Here is a 25,530-nt window from a genome sequence, read left to right as displayed (position 1 = left end):
AACCAATAATGTTGACAGTGATATAATGTCCAACCATAGGCACGTTGTGTGCCGTTCTGGAGTCACTTAAAAATGTTTAAAAAAATCCCAATTCAGAAGTGAGACTGCAAAAAAAGATCAGTTTTGTTGTTTATTGCAGTAAAGTATATTTTAATGGCTCTGTTAATTTTTAGACCAGAAATGTTTGAATTATTAGCCAAAAAATCATGTTCATTTGTTTTTTTTCCTCGCTAAACTTAATTCCTTTGAATTTCTTTTGAATTGCAGTATAACATCCTGCAAGTTGTGGCCGATTCAGTTTAAATTCACACTTCTCAAATGAAACGGAAACTATTCGTAGATAATTGATCTATTTCTATTTTATGATGTTTCAATGGTAGTGATTGATGGCAAGATCAGAGTGCTCCTAATATTGTATCATTACGACTAAACGCTTTTGTCTTATTGCTTACTTCTTTCCTTTTTTTTTCTCAGAAATTTCCAGAAGAGGGCCTGGCCAACGTGGTGAGGAATGTGTTTGACTTTGACTCCTATAACAAGGACATGCGTGAGGTACTGATCACAGCGCTGCACAAGCACGGCATTCCCATCGGAGCCAAACCCACCAGCGTGCACCTGGCCAAGGAGTAAGAGCTCAGCTCCTATTGCCCTTTACTGTCCGTGAATGCAGTATCATGAACAAATATCATGCACGTTCTCTAATAAGACACACTGTCCTGGACTTATATAACTACCTGTTGAAGGGATCGGCTCTGCTTGATCCTCAAACCATACACTTGAACAAATGTGTTTGTTTAAAGATGAAGTGTGCAATTTTTGCAGCAAAAGAGACACTGAGGTAGTCCTGCCCCAAACTCACGCCATTGGTTGAGCTAGTGCCGTTATGTTTGGCCCAGTCGGACTGTTCAGATAAACAGCGATTTGGTTTCTAGTATCGCATAAATTACAAACTTCACCTTTAACAGATGCTTTTATCTCATAAGCTCATTTCATTGAATGTGCAATAGACAAAACCCTAAACATGCTTGAATTTAGTAAACAGCAAAACTTACTTGGACTCTTACTGGAATAACTTAAACTGAAAACTTGATTGTCAGTGTCTGGTCAATGCATTTAAAAGATATGAAAGATTTTGGGCAAATTCCAATCGGAAGTGAGCATGTCTATACCCAGTTCGTTCATAGAGCAGAGCACTTGAGGTGGGAAATCTGGAGACAACTGTGTGGTTGTTTGTAACCGACATGGTGAAGGGAGCAGTTAAAAACAACACCATTTCCTCTGGAACGGCCCTTTTTGTGGCGTCCATGTCCCATCTGTCCAAGTGACCTTCCACAGTTTGGAATGTGCACTTTATCTGATTATCAAGAGTTAAGTCTTCCGCATTATATAACAACAAATATATTTCTCATTCAATAGCAGTCATTTCATTTGCTCAGTGTTGTATATTATACACTTTCAATAAAGGAAATTATTTGTTTCTTCCGTCTCATATTTGTCTTATTTCACTTGCTTTTGAGTGTTTTGCCATCTGGTATACACGGTTTGTTATATTTTATAAAAAATACTGGAAAACTTTAAAAAGGGAAGAAACAAATATTTCCTTTTGAATTATATTTCTATATATAATCACCTTATTATTTGAACGTTTAAATGTTTGTTTACCAAGGCTGCAATTATTTGATTAAAAATGCAGTAAAAACTGTAATGTTATGAAATATTTGTACAACTTTAAACATATATTTTAATGTACAATATATTCCTGTGATGCAAAGTGAATTTTCAGCAGCATTACTCCAGTCTTCAGTGTCAAATGATCCTTCGGAAATCATTATATTATGCTGATTTCCTGCTCAAGAAACATTATGCATTATTATTATCAATGTTGAAACAGGATAGCTATTTAATATTTTTCTGGAATCCATGATACATTTTTCAGGATTATTTGATTAACAGAACAGAACTTTCAAAAGAACAACATTTATGTGAATTAGATATATTTTTGTAACATTATAAATGTCTTTGCTGTTACTTTTAATCAATTCCATGCATCCATGAATACAAATATTTTTCTAAAGAGAAAAAAAATCCTTTTGACCCCAAAGTTTTCATTGATGAGTTACATTAAAAGTGTTTTTCTGCTGTATTGCATTAATATTTTATCTTGAGGGGAATGATATGTCATCCCATCTGCTTCAATTGCAGAGTAGTGCGGTAATGTTTTCTCTGGGAATAGTAACCGAGCAATAACCAGATGTGAAACTACAACCTTCCTGAATATCAATGAGCTCCAGCCCTACTACAGAGACAGCAGAATGAAGCAGTGACCACCATTTACATGCACATCATTTTCCAATTTAAGTCCAAGTTTTCATGAAGGTGTTGTGCATGTAAACCAAGATTTTGAAATGGCAAAAAATCTAGGTGTACCGGTCAACTTTTTGCCTAACCCAATAAAACAACACCGTTTAAGGTGTTTTCATGATCAACATGTTGTCATAATCATTATAAGATTTAAATGTCATGTCTTTGGCAAAAAGCCAATCACCCAATTCCCCTTTCCCAGGTTACCATTGCCAGACTGTAAGATGGCGGGTTACTGGACCATCAATCAGGGTGGAAGTACACGACGAAAGCTGCTGTGTCCAACAGAGTCCCATCGGATAGATGTCAAGGTATCATAACCCATTCTATTTCCAATATTTCAAAATTGTTATTAGCATATAACACTAATTTGATGTCTGTGGTTCTCCTCAGGGCCCTGTGTTTCTGCGGGTTCAGAGTTATCCTTCTGAGAGGCACGAGTCCAGATCTATGAGCTTCACCGAGGAACAGGCTCACTGGCAGATTCCCATGAACGAGGTCAACATCGTCTGCGACGTCATCACTGCTAACGGTATCTGCTATCACAGTCTCATGTAGCCAAATCTAAGATCTAATGAATGTGGAAATATAAAGTCTTGTGGCTTTTATTTTGAAAGTGAATCATTGTTTTCCTTCATAGATTCCATTTATGTGGCCACATGTAACCCTGTATCGCTGTATGCTATGAAGGAGAAAGGAGACTCCGTCCAGTGCATTGAGCTCTATGACCTCTTCCCCCGGACCATCAGTGGAGTCTGGCAGCCTTTTGTCTCTGTGGCGGCACTGGGCAATCCGCTGCAGGACCAGGTGGTGCTCCATGAAGAACAGGTGTGTGTGTGTGTGTGTGTGTGTGTGTGTGTGAACCCGCTCTTCTACACGGGCACTTCACATGAAAGCCTTGCCGTCCACTTGCTGCCATTACGACCCGTTTATAGGTGTCATTCCTGCCCTGAGGTTCATCTGAGACATGCTGTTATTATCTGAGCACGGATCATCAATAGATGCATCTTTTCCACCAAACCCATACGGGGAAAACAATGTCTAATAATAGCGGATGGAAATAGTAAATGGTCACAGATCAAAACAAGTTTGAGCTAATAGATTCGCCATAGTAGATGAGATGTGATGTTTGTGCAATAATACCATTTGTTTTTTTTTAAAGGGGTGGTTCATTGCGATTTCACTTTTTTAACATTAGTTAGTGTGTAATGTTGCTGTTTGAACATAAACAATATCTGCAAAGTTACAAAACTGAAAGTTCAATGCAAACGGAGATATCGTCTTTTAAAATTCTGGCAGTTTAATGCCTACAAAAAAACGGCTGGTAGGGACTACAACGAGTTACTTCCCGGGTTCGTGACATCACAAACCCAGATAAGCCCCGCCCTCGGGAAAAGGCAGCAAAGGGGTGAGGCCATGCTGCGCTGCTTTAGAGAAGAGGAAGAGAAAACTAGGGGTGCACGTAAAAATCTATTCAAATATGAATCGCGATTCTGTCTTCTAACGATTCTAATGGATTCACAAGTTTCAAAATCAATGTTCTAAAGCAGCAGTTCTTAATACTGTTCCTCGCGTCCGCTGCTCTGCATCTCTTTCTCTCGCTATCGCTCTCTCATTCAGCTCAGCTCCAACAGTGAACTGTTCCAATTATACACTTATTTTCACATAGCTATGAGAAGCGTTAAACATGGACGTGCGTGCAGTTGCCGTACTGTATTAAAGCTTTAATCGGGATAAAACCGTATATTAAAAGCTAACATAAGCAGTAGCATTTACAAATAACAGCGTATCTAAAAGTATGAGACAACAACAAACAAAAACATAGGCCTTTAACCCAGCTGGTTGGGTTAATGTTTTTACACAACATGCTGGGTTGTTTTATTTAAAGGTGCCATAGAATGGAAAACTGTATTTACCTTGGCATAGTTGAATAATAACAGTTCTGTACATGGAAATGACATACCGTGAGCCTCAAACACCATTGTTTCCTCCTTTTTATGTAAATCTCGTGCATGCAAAAGACCACTGAAAAATAGGCGAATCAGAACATAACACCAACTGTGACTTTACAGTCGGGATCACTAATAGTTACGCCCCCAACATTTGCATATACCCACCCATGTTCTATGCCAGCCGCCAGCTGGACCTGCACAGCCAAATCTTCACATAAACAGAGTAAGGAGAGATGACTGAGGATGATGGCGAATGATTTACAAATCCTGAGCACCACTGACAAGCATCTGATCTTGTAAAATGTGTGGTAAGTACTGCCGCTGTAGTTTACACAGAGCACGTGCGACCGCAAATCTCGAAAGTGAAAGTAAAACGCGATTCGAAAGCAGTTTCAATGCCCCGCTTATTAATAGCGGCTCCCTGATGCCCGCATTTTAGATACAGTATAATTACCCAACGATATAACTGCGAGAGACAATATTGAAATATATATTTTTCCCTGTGTTTCCTTCCTGCTGTGTGAGCTACTGAAATGAGCCGCACTGTGCAACAGCCAATCAGAGCAGAGCTCAACATTGAGCGGCACTGTAAAACAGCCAATCAGAGCAGAGCTCTACATTATTATTCATGACCCTTCCAAATAAGGTAAAAACAGATCATTTTATTCTAGGGACAAATCCTAGGGTTGTAAATGGACATGTAAAACCGTTTCTGGAGATTTTTTTGCCCTTACCTAAGCCACATACCTTCTATGTAGATATCAGAGAACAATTTAAAATATTGTATCAATGCATTCTATGGCACCTTTAAGTCAACTATTGTTTAAAAATTATTATATTACTGCCTTAAAATGGGCTGGAAATTAAAAATCACACATAGAATTACTATAGGCAACAGCAATAATCAAAAGATGAACATTTATTAATCAAGAACACATGGACAAAATTGATTTTATTTGGGTGAATACAGCATAGTTTACAATATTTAAACATACATTTAAACTCAATTAACAAGCATTTTAAGAAATAAATGTAACATTTAAAAGTAGCATTTTAATTTAAGTGTATTCAACCGTTCTCTGTGATCTCTTTTTACCGCTATAGTGCTAATTCTCGTGCCGATGTGTCGCTGAAATCGGAGCCGGTGAAGAACTGCGAACTTTAGACCACGGCCTCGCGTTTCACTCGTAGCTGAGAGATGCCGTGACTGACTTCAAAACCTGCCCATAAACAAACAGTACTGAGATTAGAGAACATATTTTAACATCAAATTAAATTAAACTCTGTATTATAACGAATAAAATCCATTTATGTTATGCAAGGCAAAAGGGTTTCCATCATGACCGCTGCTGACGCAGCTGACTGACTCGTCCTTACATTGTGTTGCATATAATAATATAATTTACAGCACAGTAAAGACTTTATAAAGGAAATAAAACGTATATACAAACCTTTTATTTAGCTGAAGAAGTGCACTAAATCGGCGACAGCACTGAGAATCGCTCTCTCCTGTAGAGCACTCAAAAAGCCCGTGCTCTGATTGTAACTCAGCAGCTGGGTTGTTTCGTCAGAGACAGGCTCAAACCAGCGGTTAGGTAGGAAAAAAAATAACCCAGCAACTTAGGTACAGAGAAACTACCCAGCACCTGGGTAAAAAATATAAAAAATGACCCCAAAAAAACGACCCAACAGGCTGAACCCAGCACCTGAGTAAAAATAAAAACCCAATAAAATGACCCAACAGGCTGAACCCAGCATTTGGGTTGAAAAAAAATAATCCAGCATTTTTTTAGAGTGTAGACTTTGTTTATCCTTAGTTAAAATTTAAATGGCAACCTTTGTAAGATTTAAAGGGGTCATATGATGTTGCTAAAAAGGACATTATGTTGTGTATTTGGTGTAATGCAATGTGTTTATGCGGTTTAAGGTTTAAAAAGCACATTATTTTCCCCATAATGTACATTATTGTTGCTCCTCTATGCCCCACCTTTCTGAAACGCATCGATTTTTACAAAGCTCATCGTTCTGAAAAGCGAGGTGTGCTCTGATTGGCCAGCTATTCAGTGTGTTGTGATTGGCCGAATACCTCAAGCATGTGACGGAAATGTTACACCCCTTAACATACTGTGATGCCGTCTCCCGGCACGGCGAGACAAAACCAATAAAACTCATTACAAATGAGGCATTTGTTGCATCCAGTGGGGACATAATTACTGATTATAATGATTTATACTGTGTTTTTATGCGTTGCGTATCACACCGTGTAAACATAAAACCATGTCTGCATTTGTGATCAGAGAAACGACAAACACCAAGAGCTCCTCGCATTTGAATCATCAGTGGCAAATTCTTTAAATATAAAACATTTACTTACAGGCTGTGAGTCAGAAGCGCCAAACTGTCCTTGCAAAGTTGGAACTGCCCCACTTTATAGAACAGCCTTTGAGCACAGACCCATTGTATGCTACTCTGCAGGTTCAGGAAACAGTCTTCCATAAAATGCGTCACACAGCGTCACACACAACGGGCTTGAGTGAGCGGAGGCCGGAGAACAGCGGATTCGACGAAGGAGCGGGTGTGCGGCAACCACATGTGACGACCCGGGCTGGACTCTGCTTCGTCCACAGTGAAAGCCGATCCGGCAATCCACAGCGCGAAGTTGATGTATTCCCTCAGCGACCAGCTCGGATCAGCTCCAGGCATGACGATGCAGATATCATCCTCTTTTGGAAGACTCGCTTTCACAATGAAACACACAGCATCTCCACAACATGGCGGCGGCAACATCAATACTACAGCGAGAATAAAAGTTACGCCTTCTTTCTTTGCGTGAACATTTGGGCGGCGTTATGCAAATCTTCCCACACAGTTACGTAGACATGTGGGGGCGTGTTAGAACGAGCCGTTTTAGGAGGGCGTGGACAAGTCTTAATGTTTATAAAGAATATCTCTTTGGATTTGAGACTTTAGTCTTTGAAACTTTACAGATCTTCTTTATGCACAAAGAGCTTGTAACACTCCAAAGAGAAAGGAAAAATTGAAATCGCATCATATGACCCCTTTAAAAGCGGATTTTAAGTACACATAATATCTAAATCACGGTTTACCAAAAACACGCTTAAATGGATAGTTCACCCATAAATTAAATCATTTGCTCACCCTCATGTCTTTCCACAAGACCTTTGTTCATCCTAACACAAATGATATTTTTAATGGAATCTGAGAGATTCATTTCCCTCAGAAAGTCCGCACAACCAATACTTTGACAAAAAGTTTACAAAGACAATGTAAAGTAATTCGTGCACATACTAGAGCTCGTCAAATATGATAAACGGAAGCTCAAATGTTCTTGCTTGATGGTTTGTTCTCATGTTACGCAAGCATATTTGAGCTTCTGTTTATCATATTTGATGTCCTCTATGTATGCATGTTGATCTGTATTCATATGTAAATAAAAGACTAAATTTAATCTTGTCATATAAAGCGATTGTGTCTCTTCAGATGACTTGGTTGAAATCACTCTATCCATATGCAGGGGCACCGCTAGCAATTTTGGGCCCTATGAAAGAATATGAGGTTGGGCCCCCTACCGCACCAAACATACACTATATTGCCCAAAGTATTGGGAAAACAAACAAAAAAACTCATCGTCAAACACCAATGACTTGTATATATGCGTACAATCATTTTAGACACTTCCAAAACTGTGGCAACAAATATGGAAATACAGTTTTTAAATACATTAATTATGTTTCTATCTTTGATGCCACTGTTTTGGAAGTGCCTTTTTCTGTTCTAAAGAAGGGGGTGTCCCGATACATTTGTCCATGTGTATGTACAAGTCATTGGTGTTTGGTGATGAGTTTTTGGCTCAAGGTCTGCATTTAAAGTCACACCAGAGGTGTTCAGCTGGGATAAGGACTTGGCTTTCTGCAGACCAGTCAAGTTCTTCCACACTGACAGAATCAATCTTTTATTAAATTTTTTTTTTAACCTTGCCTTATACACAGAGGCATTGTTGTGTTAGAATAGAAAATGGTCCTGTTCAAACTATTGGTATAAAATTAGAAGCACACAACCTAGAATAGCATTATATGGTTGATATGAGAAATTAGAAATTACTAAAGTAGTCAAACCTGTTCATTACTTTTGGCAATATAGTGTACAAGCCAGCCTAGCTATTCAAAATCTTTGTCTGCAATTTAATAATATTGACCTATTACTTTTGCTATTGCTTTTGACCATTAGGTATCAGTAACATACAGTAGTTCATTCAGAAATTGTTTTATGGACAGACTTTCTGTACCACACTATTCTGCTGATATGGAATGAGTTTGACTACTTAATCAGTTATATTAATAGAAATGCTTCACTGGGGCAGACAAAAAAAATCCTAAAATAATAAATAAGATACCCCATAGCAGCATTTCCAGCAGTATCCAACATTTCCAATTTCCAACATATCCAACTTACTTGGCTAAATGTGACCATTAGCTTAACAGCTGTATTCCTTGTTTGCTAGCTACCTATGCACATACAGCATACAATGTTAAAAATTTTCTACATTATGAACCTTAACCCAAAAACCTTTAGGTTTGTACATGTAGATAAATGTGAGCCTGCCTGTGGAAAACCAGCTAAAGTATTTTTTTTAAAACAGTGAATGAATAATTCACTCCTTGATTTGCTTAATAAAAGCCTCCTTTGAGATAGTTTTGACAGACATGTTTATTGTGTATTATTTTCAACGTGTTTATTGCTAAGTTTAGTGTGGCAAACGGTGGCAAAATAATTAAATAATAATTCGCTTGCAGTGTATCTGGTTTCCATGACCACCTCACGCACTTCCTGCTGCTGCTCTATGTAATCAGAGTATGAATTTGTAGATTTTCTATAGCAAAACTAAAATGTGTTTAAAAGTGCGACTGACCAAATCGTCCGGCTCGGTTTGCCCCCCCCCCCTCGAACTCGAAGACATCTGTAATTTGACAGTTTACCATCTGATCTCAGTCAGTGACTCTAGGCTACGTAGGATGGGACGAAACCATGCAGTGAATGGGGGAGATAATTTTGCTGGAAATGCAGAAATAAGCCGTAATTTTGTTTTATTTGTAACTCTTTGGTAGATACATTTATAATTTCTATTACATTACTACTACTACTGTTACTACTAATAAAAAAGAGGGGGGCCCCAAAAGTGCGTGGGCCCTTAGAATCGTCCTAAATGCACAGACTTTCAATGGAGGGACTGAAATCACTCAAGTTTCATTAAAATGTTTTTGGGGGAACTGTCCCTTCAATTTAGTTTTACACAGCCATTTTTGTCTCTGAGCATCAGAATTACAAAAGCTGTTTTTGATACTATAACTTTAAAGGGATATTTCCTTCGAAAAAAAGTTGAGCCTGGAAGAAGAAACCTTAAAACACCTGTTAGCAGTGGAAAAAGGGGTGTGGAGAACGTGATTACTTCTAAAAGAAATCTAAAAATACAGATGTCCGGCCATCCAGGGGTCATTGCTCTCCCAGTGGAGAAAAAACAAAGGCTGAATGGAACAGTGTGGCCCGTGACCATAACGGCCCGTCTCAGCCAAACCCACCATCTGTCCAGAAGTGATGCAAGGCTTCTATTAATAACACAGACAGTATGCGGTATGTGAAAACCAGGGCATAAGGAAGCCATTATCCTGAAGATTTAATGATGAGGGGGAATTTAAGACCTGCACTTCTTCGCCAACCTTTCCTGTGAAGGGTAACGGGAGGCTGGCATAATACTTGCATAAAATATTCATATCATATGTAAAAAGGACATCTAGATATCTTAAAGGCACAGCTGTAAAAAAGGCCAGGGTCAGATAATGGAAATGAATGAATGAATGAATGATGTATGTATATAGCACTTTATTGTGTATTGCTGTACACCCAAAGTGTTTTACAATCATGTGTGGGGGTCTCTCCTCAACCACCACCAGTGTGCAGCATCCACCTGGATGATACGACGGCAGCCACAGGACAACGGCGCCAGTGCGCTCACCACACACCAGCTACAGGTGGAGAGGAGAGAGAGTCATAGAGCCAATCAAGTGAATGGGGATTATTAGGAGGCCATGATAGACAAGGGCCAGTGGCAGCAATTTGGCCAGGACACCGGGGTTACACCCCTACTCTTTACGAGAAGTGCCATGGGATTTTTAATGACCACAGAGAGTCAGGACCTCGGTTTAACGTCTCATCCGAAGGACGGTGCTTTTTGACAGTATAGTGTCCCCGTCACTACACTGGGGCATTAGGACCCACACAGACCACAGGGTGAGCACCCCCTGCTGGCCTCACTTCCACTTCCAACAGCAAGCTAGTTTTCACAGAAGGTCTCCCATCCAGGTACTGACCAGGCTCAACCCTGCTTAGCTTCAGTGGGCAACCAGTCTTGGTCTGCAGGGTGATATGGCTGTAAAATGGTTGTGTAAAACTAAATTATGACTGTTCTTGGCACATAAACCTAGACATTAACCTAACATCATAAGTGTACCTCAGGGAATTGAATGAAATGATATGACCTATTTTTCAGAACCGAACACATTCCTGTCTTGTTTTTGTAGGGAAATACAGTGCTGCATCTGGACCTGGTGACCGGTGCTGTGAGGAGACTGGTCCTGTCTCAGGACAAACAGGAGGAGCCACCACGCAAGACCTCAAACTGGTGGAGCAACAAAGAGAGTCAGGTGGAAATCTACATTTAGATCCGTCGTTCTTAACCAGGGGACCGCAGTAAACTAATATAATATTATTTGAATTCACACCCTTATCAACTGTGTTGTGCCTTCAAATATTATTGTGGATGGATAAAAAGTTTGAGAACCACTGCTTTAGAAAAACACACATTAAAAGTATCATTTCTGCAGTGTTCCCAACCATCTCCCAATAATCAGGTGTGATGCAATTTAATTTAAAGATCTGAGAATAATTATCAATTGTCTCTTTCAATATGGCAGTTTTTTTTGTTTTTAAAGATAATACTTAAATAAATTAACAACACATTCACGGTTCTCTGATGTTGGTTAATGGTCACATGACAAAATAATTAATCTTTTTGAGTAAGGATTTATTTTCAAGTTGTAGTTATTTTACATTTAGTTTGCATTATTATAATCAACTCACACATGAACCCTGAGGTTTTCACAACCCTAGTTTGGGAAACTCTGCATTATGGGTTACTATTAAAATCACACCGAATGATATTCAAATTAAACACTTTTAAGATTATACAAAGCATATAATCAGTTCTTAGATTATTAGTGTCACTGGACGCACAGTTTTTGTTCCCAGCTGCGATGTTGCAGAAATAGAAACCATTACAAAACTAGAATGTAGCCCTGTAGCCCGTCGTGTATCACTATTGTGGCTGGTTAGGACAAAAACTGACTAACATGGAAATTATACCATTTATTGTGTCTTTGTATCTGGTTAGGACGCTGTGTAAAATTGTACAATCACACCTAATCATCTTCAGCTTAATATTTTTGTTGTCATTAGCCAGCATACAAAATGTGCAAGGAGTTTGCCCACAAGAACTGGCTTCTCTTCTACAAAGAAAACGGGTAGGTTACTCTCCCTCAGTTTTATGCGTGATATGCCACTCTTACACACTGTTCTGAAACCTAGTGAGCTGCCTATATTGGTAGCGTTTTTCATTTTCAAAGCAAAGCAAAGCATCTCTTGTCCAAATTGTAAGACAACATGCATGTTTCTTATCAATTCCAGAATGCACTTCAACAAAAAACCTGCATAAGATGTCTGACAAAGTGTAAAAATAAAAAGCACTGAGAAAAATTCAAGATAATTGTTTAGTCTAATTAATACACAATTTTGCCCAATATTTGCATGCTATGCATGTTGAGGACTTAGAAACATGCTACCATATGCTCCACCATAAGTCCACCATATGCTCCATCCTTGTGATAAGTGTCAATTGCATGAGTTGGATCTTATGTTTCACAGACATACTTTGCAATTTTATTAAAATCACTGTAAAAAAAATTCCAGAGCAAACTGCCTTCTAGAAATCTCATGATGTCCGAACGCGAAAGTCTGTGATTTCACTATTCCCAAAAACGAACGATGATTAAAACTTTTTAAGTTATTGTTACAGTTATTATCCTTGGTGTGAACAAGTCATTTGTCCCATCTGATTTGTTACATGAAATCACAAACATTTCAAACATAGCGCTGTAGCTCAAGCATCCTTTAGAAAACTAGTCCCATCCCAATAGATCTCATGTAGTGCTCTCCAAATCGTTCAGTTATGAGGGTTAGTCACAAAAATGAAAATTCTGTCATTATTACCAGTGTGAATTAGGCTACTTTTACAATGTCTTTATGTACTTTTTGAAGCTTGAAAATTTTGATTGTGTGGACAATCAATCAATGGATGGACAAAGTGATAAAAGAATATTAAATACATTCATTTGCATTTAAAAATGAAAGTCTTATGATTTCAGAACAACATGAAGGTAAGTAAATGGTGCCAGAATTTTCATTTTTGGATGAACTATTCCTTTAAGTTAGGATGTTGTCTTAGAAAGCAGATATCTATGTAGGCTGTAGACTGCCAACAGCTCATTAGGTTTCGGATCAGAGCTCTGGTGTCCTGTTCAGGCACCGCCTACTGATTTGTACTCTGCTCTACTTGGACAGGAGTCAGCTGGATGTTGTTGATGTGCTAGAAGGTCAGGTTCACACCATCTCCCTCCCCATCAATCTCAAAGCTGTGTTCCTGGTGGCTGAAGACCGCTGGCTTCTTGTTGAGAGCAAGACTGACAGGTGCCAATGAAATCAGAAGAATTCCTTCATGTTTTAGTTGATTGCACACATTGATCAGACTTGGAAAAGGGTGTTTTCCTTTTTAGAGGTTATATAAGCGTATTTGCTTCAGCCGATGGTACGTCTTTAACAAAATGTGCTACCATCATGTGCAGGAAGTTCCTGTTGACAAAGCCCATGCACATGGGTGCAGAGGACACGGGAGTGTGCCAGCTGCATGCCATCAGTGAAGACGCTGTTAACACTGGCTTTGGCACCAGCTCAGGTGAGCAACTCTTATCACTTATTGGCCAGAACACCCAATCAGAAGTGACTCTGCAATGTTGCCTTCCAATCATGGCCACTGAGAGCCCTTCACACTTGTCAGTCACCATCTGTCTTACTTTGGCAAATGTGTCTGTTTCACATCTGCTTTGACTGACATGAAGCCTGGGGGATTTTTAAATCGGACTTTTGTCAGAATCAGGACTTTTGCACGTGAATAAACTTGGTGTCATCTTTGATGGCTTTCATAGTAAATATGGTCTCAGATGCTGCCTGGTGTTCAAAAATGTCTTGTGTTTGCGAAATTAATCTATTGGCTCATTGCACTCTACATTCTCACTCCTAGTGGGTGTGTATGTTTTCACTTATAATTTAGTCAAATCAAGTCATATTTATTTATATATCGCTTTATACTATAGAGATTGTTTCAAAGTGGCTTCACAGTAATAAGCAGGAAAAGAGACAAATTCAAATTCTGCTGCATAGCAGGCTCTAGAAGACAATAGTGTCTTTATTCCCCTCAAGTCGGTTTAATGTTGATTCAGTTTACTTCAATCCATTATGAAACCATTCACAAAATGCATTTTTGCTTTTCAGTGGAACGTAAGCAGTGGAATGGGGAAAAAACACAAGGCCTCGATACGCTTTTTTTTAAAAGTTGAACTTATTTGAACTTGAACACCTTGTGTTTAGAACGCAATGGGCAAACATGTTCATCTAGTGTGAAAAGTAGTGGTATGGAAAAACGCATTCCTTGTGAATGGCCCTTGGATTCAGCTATAAAATTCAGTTTAGTTTACATATTTTTGTTCTTATCCCATACTGTGTCAGTGCATTCAAATCAACAATACGGAATATTAAGTTATAAATATTAATCTTTTAAACCCCCGTCCCTAACTAAGCAAGCCAGTGGTGACACAAGCCAGAAACCCAAACTCTATCAGGTGGCAGAAATGGAGAAAAAATCTTTGAAATACAGTCGAGATGCCAGTTCTCCTCAGGGCTAAATGAACAAATGCTGTTTGTTATTGCTCATAGTTAGACTGAGGGTTTTCTCCAAACGTTATTTCGGATACGTCAGAGTGAAGTACCTCTGCTTCAGAGCGTGACTGTCCACGGAAGTAGCAATTACACACTACGCCTGTCGGCTGACAGACAGTAACGGTTATAAGCCGCTGCCACCTGTCGTCGTGTCATTCTCAGCATGTCTCTTCTCCCTGCTGCTGCCAGGAGGAAAGTGTGGTGAGATTCCTCACTCTGGTGCTATCACAGAACCAGGGTTACGTAACCATAGCTTACTCTCTCTTACTACTACACCGAAGCATCGATCGCAGGCCTCTGGAGGTGTGCAGGTTTGACAGTCCTTAACAAAGACAGGGACCGCTGGGATGAGAGGAAGCGTTGACTCCTGGGCTTCTCTTCAGGCTGTGAGGAATAGCCAAAGATGATTCATTACATTACCGTTCAAATAGTTGGGGTCAATATGTTTTTTCAAGTATACATTTGATTAAATTGAACAAAACTGACAGTAAAGACATTTATAATACTAAAGATTATTTTAACTTTCTATTTATCAAAAAGTCCTTAAAGAAATGTGTAACGGTTTCCACAAAAATTCCACGAAAATTCAGCTTTGCATCACAGGAATACATTTCATTTTAAAATATATTCAAATAGAAAATAGTCCTTTTCAATTTTAATAATATTTCACAGTATTACCGTTTTTACTGTATTTTTGATCAAATAAATGCAGCCTTGGTGAGCATAAGAGATGAGATGTCTTTCAAACACTACATATATATATATATATATATACAGTATATATACAGGTGCATCTCAATAAATTAGAATGTTGTGGAAAAGTTCATTTATTTCAGTAATTCAGCTCAAATTGTGAAACTCATGTATTAAGTAAATTCAATGCACACAGACTGAAGTAGTTGAAGTCTTTGGTTCTTTTAATTGTGATGATTTTGGCTCACATTTAACAAAAACCCACCAATTCACAATCTCAACATATGTATGTATATATATATATATATATATATATACATACATACATGTGCATCTAAAAAAAAAAAATTAATATTGTGAAAAAGTTTTTTTTTTGTAACTTATTTCAAAAAGTGAAAATTACATATATTCTAGATTAATTACATGTAAAGTAAAACATCCAGTATCTCAAAATATTAGAATATTTCCCAAGATCAATCAAAAAAAGGTTTTGCAAAACAGAAAAGTTCAAGTTCTTTAAAGTATGTTAATTTATGCGCTCAATACTTGGTCAGGGCTCCTTTAGCACAAACTCCAGCATCAGTGAGGTGTGGCATGAATGCGATCAGCCTGTGGCACTGCTGAGGCACTATTGAGCCTTCAGCTCGGATCCACTGTTTCTTATCTTTCTCTTGAAAATATCCCATAGATTCTCTATGGGGTTCAGGTCAGGCATGTTGGCTGGCCAATCAAGCACAGTAATATCATGGTCTGCAAACCACTTGGAAATGGTTTAGTCACTGTGGGCAGCTGCTAAAGCCCTGCTGAAAAAGGAAATCAGCATCTCCATAAAGCTTGTCAGCAGATGGAAGCATAAAGTGCTCCAAAATCTCCTGGTAGACGGCTGCATTGACTTCGGACTTGATAAAACACAATGGAGCAACACCAGCAGACGTCACAGCATCCCAAATCATCACTGACTTCAGAAACTTCACACTGGACTTCAAGCAGATTGGATTCTGTGCCTCTCCAGTCTTCCTCAAGTAGCCCTTTTCCTGAAGACGTCTGAGCGTGGTGACTCTTGATGCACTGACTCCAGCTTCAGGCCACTCCTTGTGAAGCTCTCCCAAGTGTTTGAATCGGCTTTGCTTGACAGTATTCTCAAGCTTGTGGTCATCACTGTTGTTTGTGCACCTTTTCCTACCCAATTTATTCCTTCCAGTCAACTTTGCATTTAATATGCTTTGATACAGCACTCTGTGTACAGCCACCCCTTTCAGTAATGCCCTTATGTGACTTACCCTCTTTGTGGAGGGTGTCAATGATCGTCTTCAGGACCATTGCCAAGTCAGCAGTATTCCCCATTATTGTGGTTTCAAAGAACAAGAGATATCCCGAAATGTATACTGTAGGGATGGTCATTTAATGAAACTCAAATGTAAATATTCTAATATTTTGAGATACTGGATTTTTTACTTTCATAAGCTGTAAGCTCTAATCATCAAAATTAAAACAAATGTTTTTTTTATGTTTTACTTTACATGTACTGAATCTAGAATATATGAAAGTTTCACTTTTTGAAATAAGTTAACTTTTTCATGATATTCAAATTTTTTTGAGATGCACCTGTGTGTGTGTATATATATATATATATATCTCAAAGCTTATACATTACATACTTAAACATGAATATGTTCATATTTGTTTTTGTTTTTCGTATGATGTGAGCTAGAAGCACCATTTTTGATCTAAAAAGATTAAAAATCTAGCTACTCATTATTAATGTTTCTTAGCTAATATGAAAACAGAGTTAATACCTCATTTAGAGGAGAGCTGAAGCTCTCAGGGCCTGATGGATGATGCCAGTGAGTCCTGCACGCCTCATTTGATAGAAAGTAATGCCAGTTTGTTTTTGAAGGCCTAAAATAGCAGGTGAAATTAATTGCTGCCTCTTTGTTTATAAATCCCATGAAATGCTGTTTATGGAAGATAAACATCTTCACAGCTCTATCTTCTTATGAAGTGCCCCTTGTCATTTCTCCTTCAGCACTTGTTCCTGGAGCATGAAGAGCAGAAAGACGCTTAATAACTCATAGTATCAGTTATTGAGATGAATGTCGCTGTCATAAAGATAGACTAATGCCTGTACTTAGTGGGCATCGTACATCTAAAGTGTCAGACACGCTTCAGCATTTGCTCTGAAAAATGAGCATGTTTTTGATGACATCAAAAGTTCCCATCAGCAGGATTGGGGTCTTTATCAAATCGAGTGTGACAGAATGTCACCAGAAGGTCTGAATAATGACCAATTAAACTGGGGTATAAAGATGTCACACTGAGTCATGGCAGAAATGTTCTGAAAACCTTTTATGGCTTTAGTCATGAGGGACACATTATGATCTCTACAGGGGGTCATTTTAAAGTGAAGTGATGGTCTGACTGTCTTTGTTCTTCAGGGATGGAAGCCACAGCTCCTCAGGAGGTATCGAATGAGCAGCTGCCCAATGAGAACCTCAGCACTGCCCTGGGCCAGAAGATCGTCTCTCCCAACCGCATCCTCTGTGACACTAACACCTATGCTAATGTTATCGTGGGCTTCCCAGACCTCATGGTGGGTATGGCATACTCCGTCGTAAAATACAGTTTAATTCTATAGATCAGTGATATGATGCTCTTTTTCTTGTCCAAATCTTTTTATTTTTGAAGTGCGTATCGACTTTGAATTTTGAATTTCTAACTTTGAATTTTTAAAGTGCATATTCATTTTGAAATATTAATTTAGATTTTCTTTAAATCAAGGCCTTAAAATGTCTTAAGGTCTTAAATGTTTTATATAATTTAAATTATGTAATGGTATTAACAATTTGCGTTACTAGTTGTAAGTAGCCTAATGTGATGAATATTTTTGCATAAATTATTTAATAGAATATTAAAACGTCTCTTATAATAATTTAAAAGAAAACCTTGCTACGGTTGGTTAAAGTTGTAAAATTAATACACACACATGTATTCAAGGTGTAAGGAAAATATTTTAATATGTTTTATTGGTGGTAACACCAAATGACATGACACCAAAATGTTAAAATTATTATTTGAATCATTTTTAAACTGTAAGAATCCAACACAAATAGTAAATTTTTCTCAAAAAAATATGGCACGTGTTTTAAACTGGATTTTTTTTAAATTATCATGTATACTCTTGACACCTATAACATGTTTTGTATTGTATTTCCACAGTCCCCTAACGAAGTGTACAGCTTTACGAGATCTTCGCCCATAACAGAGGGTCGGGGACCTGATATGTTTTTTGGGTCAAGTAAGCAAACCGGGCCAGCAAAGAGGGTCAACTGTGTCTGTCTGTTAAGTGCTAATCAAGTGGTCCGAGCTCTGCCCCCTTCACAAGTCCCACTGACTGAGATCTACCCCAAAGGTAAAGCACTGACACACTCATATGTACACATCATATACAAATGTATTAGCAAATATAACGGTGCTTTACTTATGATGATGGTATTGATTTACCAACAGATGTCACACCACCCATGACTGTTGCTTACCTGGAAGTGACAGACCTTAACTCTAAAAAGCTCAAATACATTCCAGTGCCGAGGTATTGAGTCAGACTCTTTCATTAAACTATAGCTTCCTCTTCTGTTCAGCTCAATGTCAGTCAAAGCTTTTAGCTAGATATCTTAAATGTAAAATTATGTAATGATATTAATATGATTTGCATTATTATATTATGTTGTAAGTAGCCTAATGTGAATAATATTTTTGCATAAATTATATTGTGACAGTGATGTTTATAGAATATTCAAGAATATTATTTTCATATAATAGAAGGTGTTCTTTTACCAGTAAATAAACAAAAATGAGCCAGAACTAGTAAGATGGGGAATTTTGTAATGCACATTGCATTATGTTTAAAGCAATAGTTCACCCAAAAGTGAAAATCTGCTGAAATGTATTCACTATCAGGCCATCCAAGATATAGATGAGTTTGTTTCTTCATCAGAACAGATTTGGAGAAATTTAGCATCACATCACTTGCTCACCAGTGGATCCTCTGCAGTGAATGGGTGCCGTCATAATGAGGGTCCAAACAGCTGATAAAAACATCACAGTAATCCACACAACTCCAGTCCATCAATTAACAGCTAAAAAATAGTCCTCTACCCATAATACTGCTTTCTCAAGTGAGAAGTTGTCTCGTCTGAATCAGGAGAGAAATATGCACAGATCAAGCATACAAGTCAAAACAGTTCCAAACAAATATGTTGATGGTTTTTAATATGAGAGGGCAACAGGAGATATTGGAAGAAGCATTTTTTATGGATTATGGACTCATATTTTGGTGGAAAGCAACTGTTTAAATCTTTTAACAATGGATTTGGTTCTTACAAACATGCAGTTTTTTGCTTCAGAAGACATTAATTGATGTTCCGGAGTGGAGTGGATTACTTGTGGATTACTGTAATGTTTTTATCAGCTGTTTGGACTCTCATTCTGACGGCACCCATTCACTGCAGAGCATCCATTGGTGAGCAAGTGATGCAATGCTACATTTCTCCAAATCTGTTCTGATAAAAAAAAAAACAAGCTCATCTACATCTTAGATGGCCTGATGGTGAGAACATTTCAGCCAATTTTCATTTTTGGGTGAACTATTCCTTAAATTTTTTTACCTGATTACCTAACTTTGTGCTCTGGCTTCTGACACGTCTGTATTTTTGTACTTTGGCTTCAGATACTTTTAACACCTTCTAGCCCTAATATGTTAATCTGACCCTGATGATTTTTCAGTTTATTTTTGTTGTTTTAAAAGCTTCATGTAAGGCAGCTGAATGTCTTTCAGTGGTTCTGATCAATGTCTGATGTGTTCAGGAGCAGCTCGATGTCTCCATACACCGTGTGGATCTCAAAGGTCTCAGACACAGATGTAGTGATGGCTCCTCTGAGCTCTGGTGGGGTGGTGACTGTGGACATGGGAGGCTACGTCAGACTATGGGAAACAGGCCTGGACAACCTGCAGCGCTCTCTGCTGGAGTGGAGGAACATGATCGGAGCAGAGGATGGCAGGCCAATCCAGGTAGGACTTTCAGGCTGAATTTCACAAAACAAAAGAAGAGCACGTCTGAGTCAGATTTCACCCTAAAAGGAATAAAAAATAAATTATATTTTGCTTAAAAATATTTTGCTGTGATATGTCCAGATTTGTTTTGTTTGAGAAACCTTTTGGAAGTAAGTTCAACCTGTTTTGGTTTGTGTGTTCTATTTTTTGTTTTTTTGGGGGGGGGGCTTCGCTATGTTTATTTGTTTAGTTTTTTCTTTCTTTTTTGTTGTTGTTGTTTGTTTGTTTGTTTTGCGGGGTTTTGTTTGTTTGTTTTGCTGGGGGGGGGCTTCGCTATTTTTTTTGTTTAGTTTTTTCTTTCTTTGTTGTTGTTGTTGTTTGTTTGTTTGTTTAGCTGTTTTTTGTTAGTTTTTTTGTTTTACTTTGCTCTTTGTTTTGCTTTTTTGCTTTGCTTTGCTTTGCTGGGTTTTGTTTTGTTTTGATCTATTGTTTTTTTTTCTTTGTTTTCAAATTCCTTTTGGTGCTGCCTTTGCTGCAGGAATTACACATTTTTGGTCCTGCAACACAGAACTCTCCAAAATGTACAGTTCTATTTCTTACCACATGGTGGCAGACTTATATAAGAAATGTGTTATTATTTTATTTATTTATATTGGTAAGGTTGTAAAATTGCTAAACAAGAAAGTTTATAGTGTAGTGAAATAATATTAAGAAGATATTCGTTTTGTATCCAAAAAGAATCAATTTTATGTTTTTTCACGTGACTACGTCTTTGTGCTCTCGGCGTTTTTGTTTGGTGAGATATTTCTTGGCAGATTCTGCTTCTGTATTGAGTATTGTAAGACTCAGTTGTCTGCAGTATTACTTGCAATAATCATACACGCACTTGAGATAAAATGCATAAGACAAAGATTTCTGTTTGTTTTATACTGAAGTCCATTCTCTTCACACTTGTTGTTAGGTTATTCTGCCATTCTGAAGCTTGTTTGAAAATACATGCTGCTAATACTGAGTATTTTCAGTGGGAGGCTCCTTCATGGCAGCGCTCCAGTTCTGCGCTGTGTGAATCACAGATAATCTTTATAGTGGAGTAAATACACCAAACATCCAGTCAGAGGATATAATGGAGAGCAAATGTATAGTGGATTTCTATGGGTGGACAGATCATGTATATGAGGCCAAATGTTAATATTGCGAATTAATGAAACATAAGTGTTGGTTTGAGACTGGTTGTTTATTGGTTGCTCTACATGACACATCTGTGGACTGAGGGTTACTGAAATTACCAGACATTAATACATCTGTGGTTGCTAGTGTTTCTTCCATCAAAAATAGCACCAAACAAGTTCATCTGTTGGCGTCCATACTTGTTGTTCACAGCCATGAGACTCTAATGTTGCTTCAAAAGTGCCTCCTGTATTGTATATTCACAGAAAAGCCAATTAGCGATACACTCCAGCATTTAAATGCAGTTGTGTCGTTCTCAACACTTTGTGGGATGTATATGTGGCCTAAATATCTCAATCATAATATTGACTGGTTTGGTATGTGTTTGAAGTGTGTGTTTGTCTAAGAGTTCACACACTTCCTGTTCTTTCATACAGATACACAACCGTCAGGTCATTCTGCACCTCACTGGCTCTCTTTAAGCACACTTACACCAGCCTCCTTATTTTTACATCAAATATTTGCCCAAATGGTTGCATTCTTGGCCTTTCAGTGCAGCTCTGTGAATAGCATATGTAAGTTTGTTCAGTTGAGTATCGCTCGTGTGAGAGTGTTCACTGGTTTGCCACACTGAAGGAGGGTGAAGCGACAAACAACAAGGAAAGAAAAACCGGGTTCATTACTAATATTATAAGATGAAGGTTTATCATGACACTCAAGACTGTGTTATCGTGCTGATGGTCTGGGGTTTTCCTTAACGGCCACAGTGTCTTGGATCCGCCCTCCAGCCCACCCCAGTCTCCACATCACACACAAATAAACACAATTTCTCCATCACTCTGCTTCTACAGATACAGTCGACACAGGAGATCCCACGCACTTTTAGGGGAAAACAAAATCTGGTTACTATTGTTAGCCATTCATTTCTGTGGGGAAAATTAAGTGGAATTTCTAGTAAATTAACAATTAACTTTTTTTTTCTTTTAATTTTACTGTCCTTTTGGGTAAAGAAGCTCAAAGACTGTGACTAAACTTGAGTGCATCTGCATGATTTTGCAGATTTATTTTTACAGATGAATTAAATGTGCAAGTAAAAAATAAGTTAGATGTCATCAATAAGTGAGATGGCTTTTTGGCTTTGTTTCACTACAGTACAGCGGAACTGCAGTCTGGTAGTGTTCTCTAGTGTTATTGTTTGAACATAACATTTGTTTTAATATAAATTCACCATATTTTAGCTGGAACAGTTTATTGATGATTGATAAAAGTATATATTGATAAAGCTATCAAACTCCATTTAGTAAGTACACTCAGCATTTTGTCATCTATTGTATTGGGGGGAAAAGCTATCTAAAAATATATATTACATTAGATTGATATATACGTATATACTCACACACACACACAGTGCCTTGCGAAAGTATTCAAACCCCTTCATTTTTTTCACGTTTTGTTATGTTGCAGCCTTATGTTAAACTGCTTTATATTACTTTTTTTTCCACATCAGTCTACACTCCATGCACCATAATGACAAAGCAAATAACAGGTTTTTAACATCTTTGCATATTTATTAAAGATAAAAAACTTAAATGATTCTGTTGCTGGGACAGTTTAAATTTAGCTCAGGAGCATTCATTTTGCTTGTAAATGTTACCACACTTTGAGTGAAGTTAACCTGTGGCAAATTCAATTGAATGGGTATGATTTGGAAAGGCACACACATCTTAATAAAAGGTCTAACAGCTGGAAATGCATATTAGAGCAAAGAACAAGACTTGAGGTCAGAAAAACTGCCTGTGGAGCTCAGAGACAGGATTGCATCAAACCACACATCAGGGGAAGAGTTCAGAAAAAAATTCTGCTGCATTGAAGGTTCACAGAAGCATGTAGTCCGGGCTTGAACGCAATCAAACATTTCTGGAGAAACCTGTCTGTCGGCCCTCATCCAACCTGACAGAGTTTGCGAGGTGAAGAGACGAGGAGAAGAATGGCAGATAATTGCCAAATGCTGATGAGCAAATCCTGTTGCATCATACCCAAAAAGACTTGAGACTGTAAAGGTGCTTCAACCAAGTACTGAGTTAAGGGTATGAATACTTATGCAATGTACTTATTTTTTCTATAAAAAAAAAGAAGAGATTTACAAAGTTGTGACAATTCTATTTTTCCTTTGGCATTATTGCAGCAACATAACAAAACGTGAAAAAAATAAAGGGGTATGAATACTTTCACAAGGCACTGTAAATATGCAGAAAAGAAGAGAACAAGAACCATTTGTTAACAAATAAGGGATATACATATATGCTTGTGAACACTTTCTTTTTTCAGTGGTTACAAGAGCAGATGTTTAGCAGAATGTTCACGCTGCTCTTTTACATACAAGCACAACAAAAGATTATTAAAGTACTGATTTAAATGTACTTTAATGCTTTCAATCTGACACTATTACAAAGTTTAGTTTTTTGAAGTGCAAGTTTAGTTTAAGTACACTTAAGTAGACTTATATTTTATTATTTTTACATAACCTTCAAGTATACTTTTAAGATTAGAAGTACATTACAAATACACACCTCTAATACAAACAAGAACGCTTCTTTTTTACAAGGCGTTTCAAAAACATCTTTTGGACTGCCATATTGTTCATTCTCACACACTGTTGTCCGTCTGATCTCTGTCTGTAACGCAGGATCCGTGTGGCATGCCATCGGCTCATCAATCATCAGATCTTCACCAATCTCATCCTCATCTTCATCATGCTGAGCGCCGTCTCGCTGGCAGCCGAGGACCCCATCCGTAACTTCTCTGCACGAAACATTGTAAGACAGCCAAGAAAATTTGTTCTTTTTAATAGCATAAAATACACAAATATGGGGAATTTCTTCTTTAAACACAAGATCTAATTATGCAGCATCAGTTAGACTCATGCACTAGATTCTTTTGTTACCTGATTTTCTTCATGTTCACAGTTTGAAGGATTAATGATTTCCAAATGGGAATTCACAAGAAGCTTCAAATGCAGATTCACTGTTTACCTACTGAATCATTTCACTGATTCAGTGAACACATGATAGTATAAACCTTAATCAGGTTTAACACCATATTGAATTTAACATGTCTATTAACTAGATCGCAATGACTAGATAATATTTAGCATATGCACATTGTAATGTCAGTGGATGATGGGCTCCTCTTGAGTCTGGTTCCTCTCAAGATATTTTTTCCTTCAATTGTCCCATTGTCCCTTGTCCCATTTGGCTGGTCACTTAAATGGCTTTAGATATTAATGCTTTGAAACAACATGGATTGTGAAGGAGCTGTAGAAATAAAATAACTTGAACTTTCTCATTTCTTTGTGTGTCACGTTGCTCTGTACAGGTTCTTGGTTATTTTGACTATGCCTTCACTGCTATATTTACTGTGGAGATCTTGCTGAAGGTAAAGAATCCTGTCTTATTTCCATCTGCACACTATACAATGTGATTATAACTCTCTCACCTGTTCTAGTTTATAAAGATGTGCTTTACTAGTTTCTTATTTGGAGTTATTGAGTTGGACAGGAATTCACAACCCAATTCAGTTTTACTATCAATTTTATTGATAACTGATTCTGTAATAAATATAATCTGAAAGAATTCCTTTAGCTTCAAGCAGTTTAGTTCACCCGTCTTTGTTGTGTTCATCAGATGACTGCGTTTGGTGCTTTCCTTCACAAAGGAGCTTTCTGCAGAAATTACTTTAATTTGCTGGATCTGCTGGTGGTTGGAGTCTCCCTTGTTTCCTTCGGCATACAGTACTTACATATCACAACCAGCATTGCTGGATTATTTCAGTTCTGTACATCTGAAGACAGTCACTGTGTTCATGTTCAGCAGGTGAACGTTTGCTGTGTGTGTTTTGTCTGCAGATCGTCAGCTATTTCAGTGGTGAAGATCTTAAGGATTCTGCGTGTGCTTCGACCTCTGAGAGCCATCAACAGAGCCAAAGGACTCAAAGTCAGGCACTGCTATCTCTGTCTGACACACGTATAATGTGAAGCTCACCAGATATAAAAGATTGTGAAGATCTGTGTAAAGGTGCTACAGTATTGGTTAGATTCAGAAATGAGGTGCAGATTTATTGCAGTTAAAGTGAGAAGTCACAATAATGTAACAGATGACAAAGAACATTTGACTTTGACAAAAAAAA

The 25,530-nt window shown here is 37.9% G+C and overlaps 1 protein-coding gene across 1 annotated transcript in view; it reads left to right on the top strand.

Annotated features, from left to right (window-relative positions):
- vwa8 (von Willebrand factor A domain containing 8) overlaps nucleotides 1–25,530 on the top strand; it is a 130,543-nt gene that overhangs the window by 66,228 nt on the left and 38,785 nt on the right. The window contains exons 24-35 of the mRNA XM_016231092.1: nucleotides 475–626; nucleotides 2,564–2,672; nucleotides 2,755–2,893; nucleotides 3,002–3,189; nucleotides 10,910–11,032; nucleotides 11,844–11,908; nucleotides 13,005–13,130; nucleotides 13,286–13,395; nucleotides 17,564–17,718; nucleotides 18,345–18,537; nucleotides 18,636–18,717; nucleotides 19,992–20,196. Coding sequence (XP_016086578.1) covers nucleotides 475–626; nucleotides 2,564–2,672; nucleotides 2,755–2,893; nucleotides 3,002–3,189; nucleotides 10,910–11,032; nucleotides 11,844–11,908; nucleotides 13,005–13,130; nucleotides 13,286–13,395; nucleotides 17,564–17,718; nucleotides 18,345–18,537; nucleotides 18,636–18,717; nucleotides 19,992–20,196 — 1,647 coding nt within the window. The remainder of the gene's footprint in view (nucleotides 1–474; nucleotides 627–2,563; nucleotides 2,673–2,754; nucleotides 2,894–3,001; nucleotides 3,190–10,909; nucleotides 11,033–11,843; nucleotides 11,909–13,004; nucleotides 13,131–13,285; nucleotides 13,396–17,563; nucleotides 17,719–18,344; nucleotides 18,538–18,635; nucleotides 18,718–19,991; nucleotides 20,197–25,530) is intronic.

This window comes from Sinocyclocheilus grahami, unplaced genomic scaffold (assembly GCF_001515645.1).
Source record: "Sinocyclocheilus grahami isolate Dianchi unplaced genomic scaffold, SAMN03320097.WGS_v1.1 scaffold383.1, whole genome shotgun sequence".
Lineage (NCBI taxonomy): Eukaryota > Metazoa > Chordata > Actinopteri > Cypriniformes > Cyprinidae > Sinocyclocheilus > Sinocyclocheilus grahami.
The sequence above is the reverse complement of the archived record's forward strand: the minus strand, read 5'-3'. Positions and strand labels throughout refer to the sequence as shown.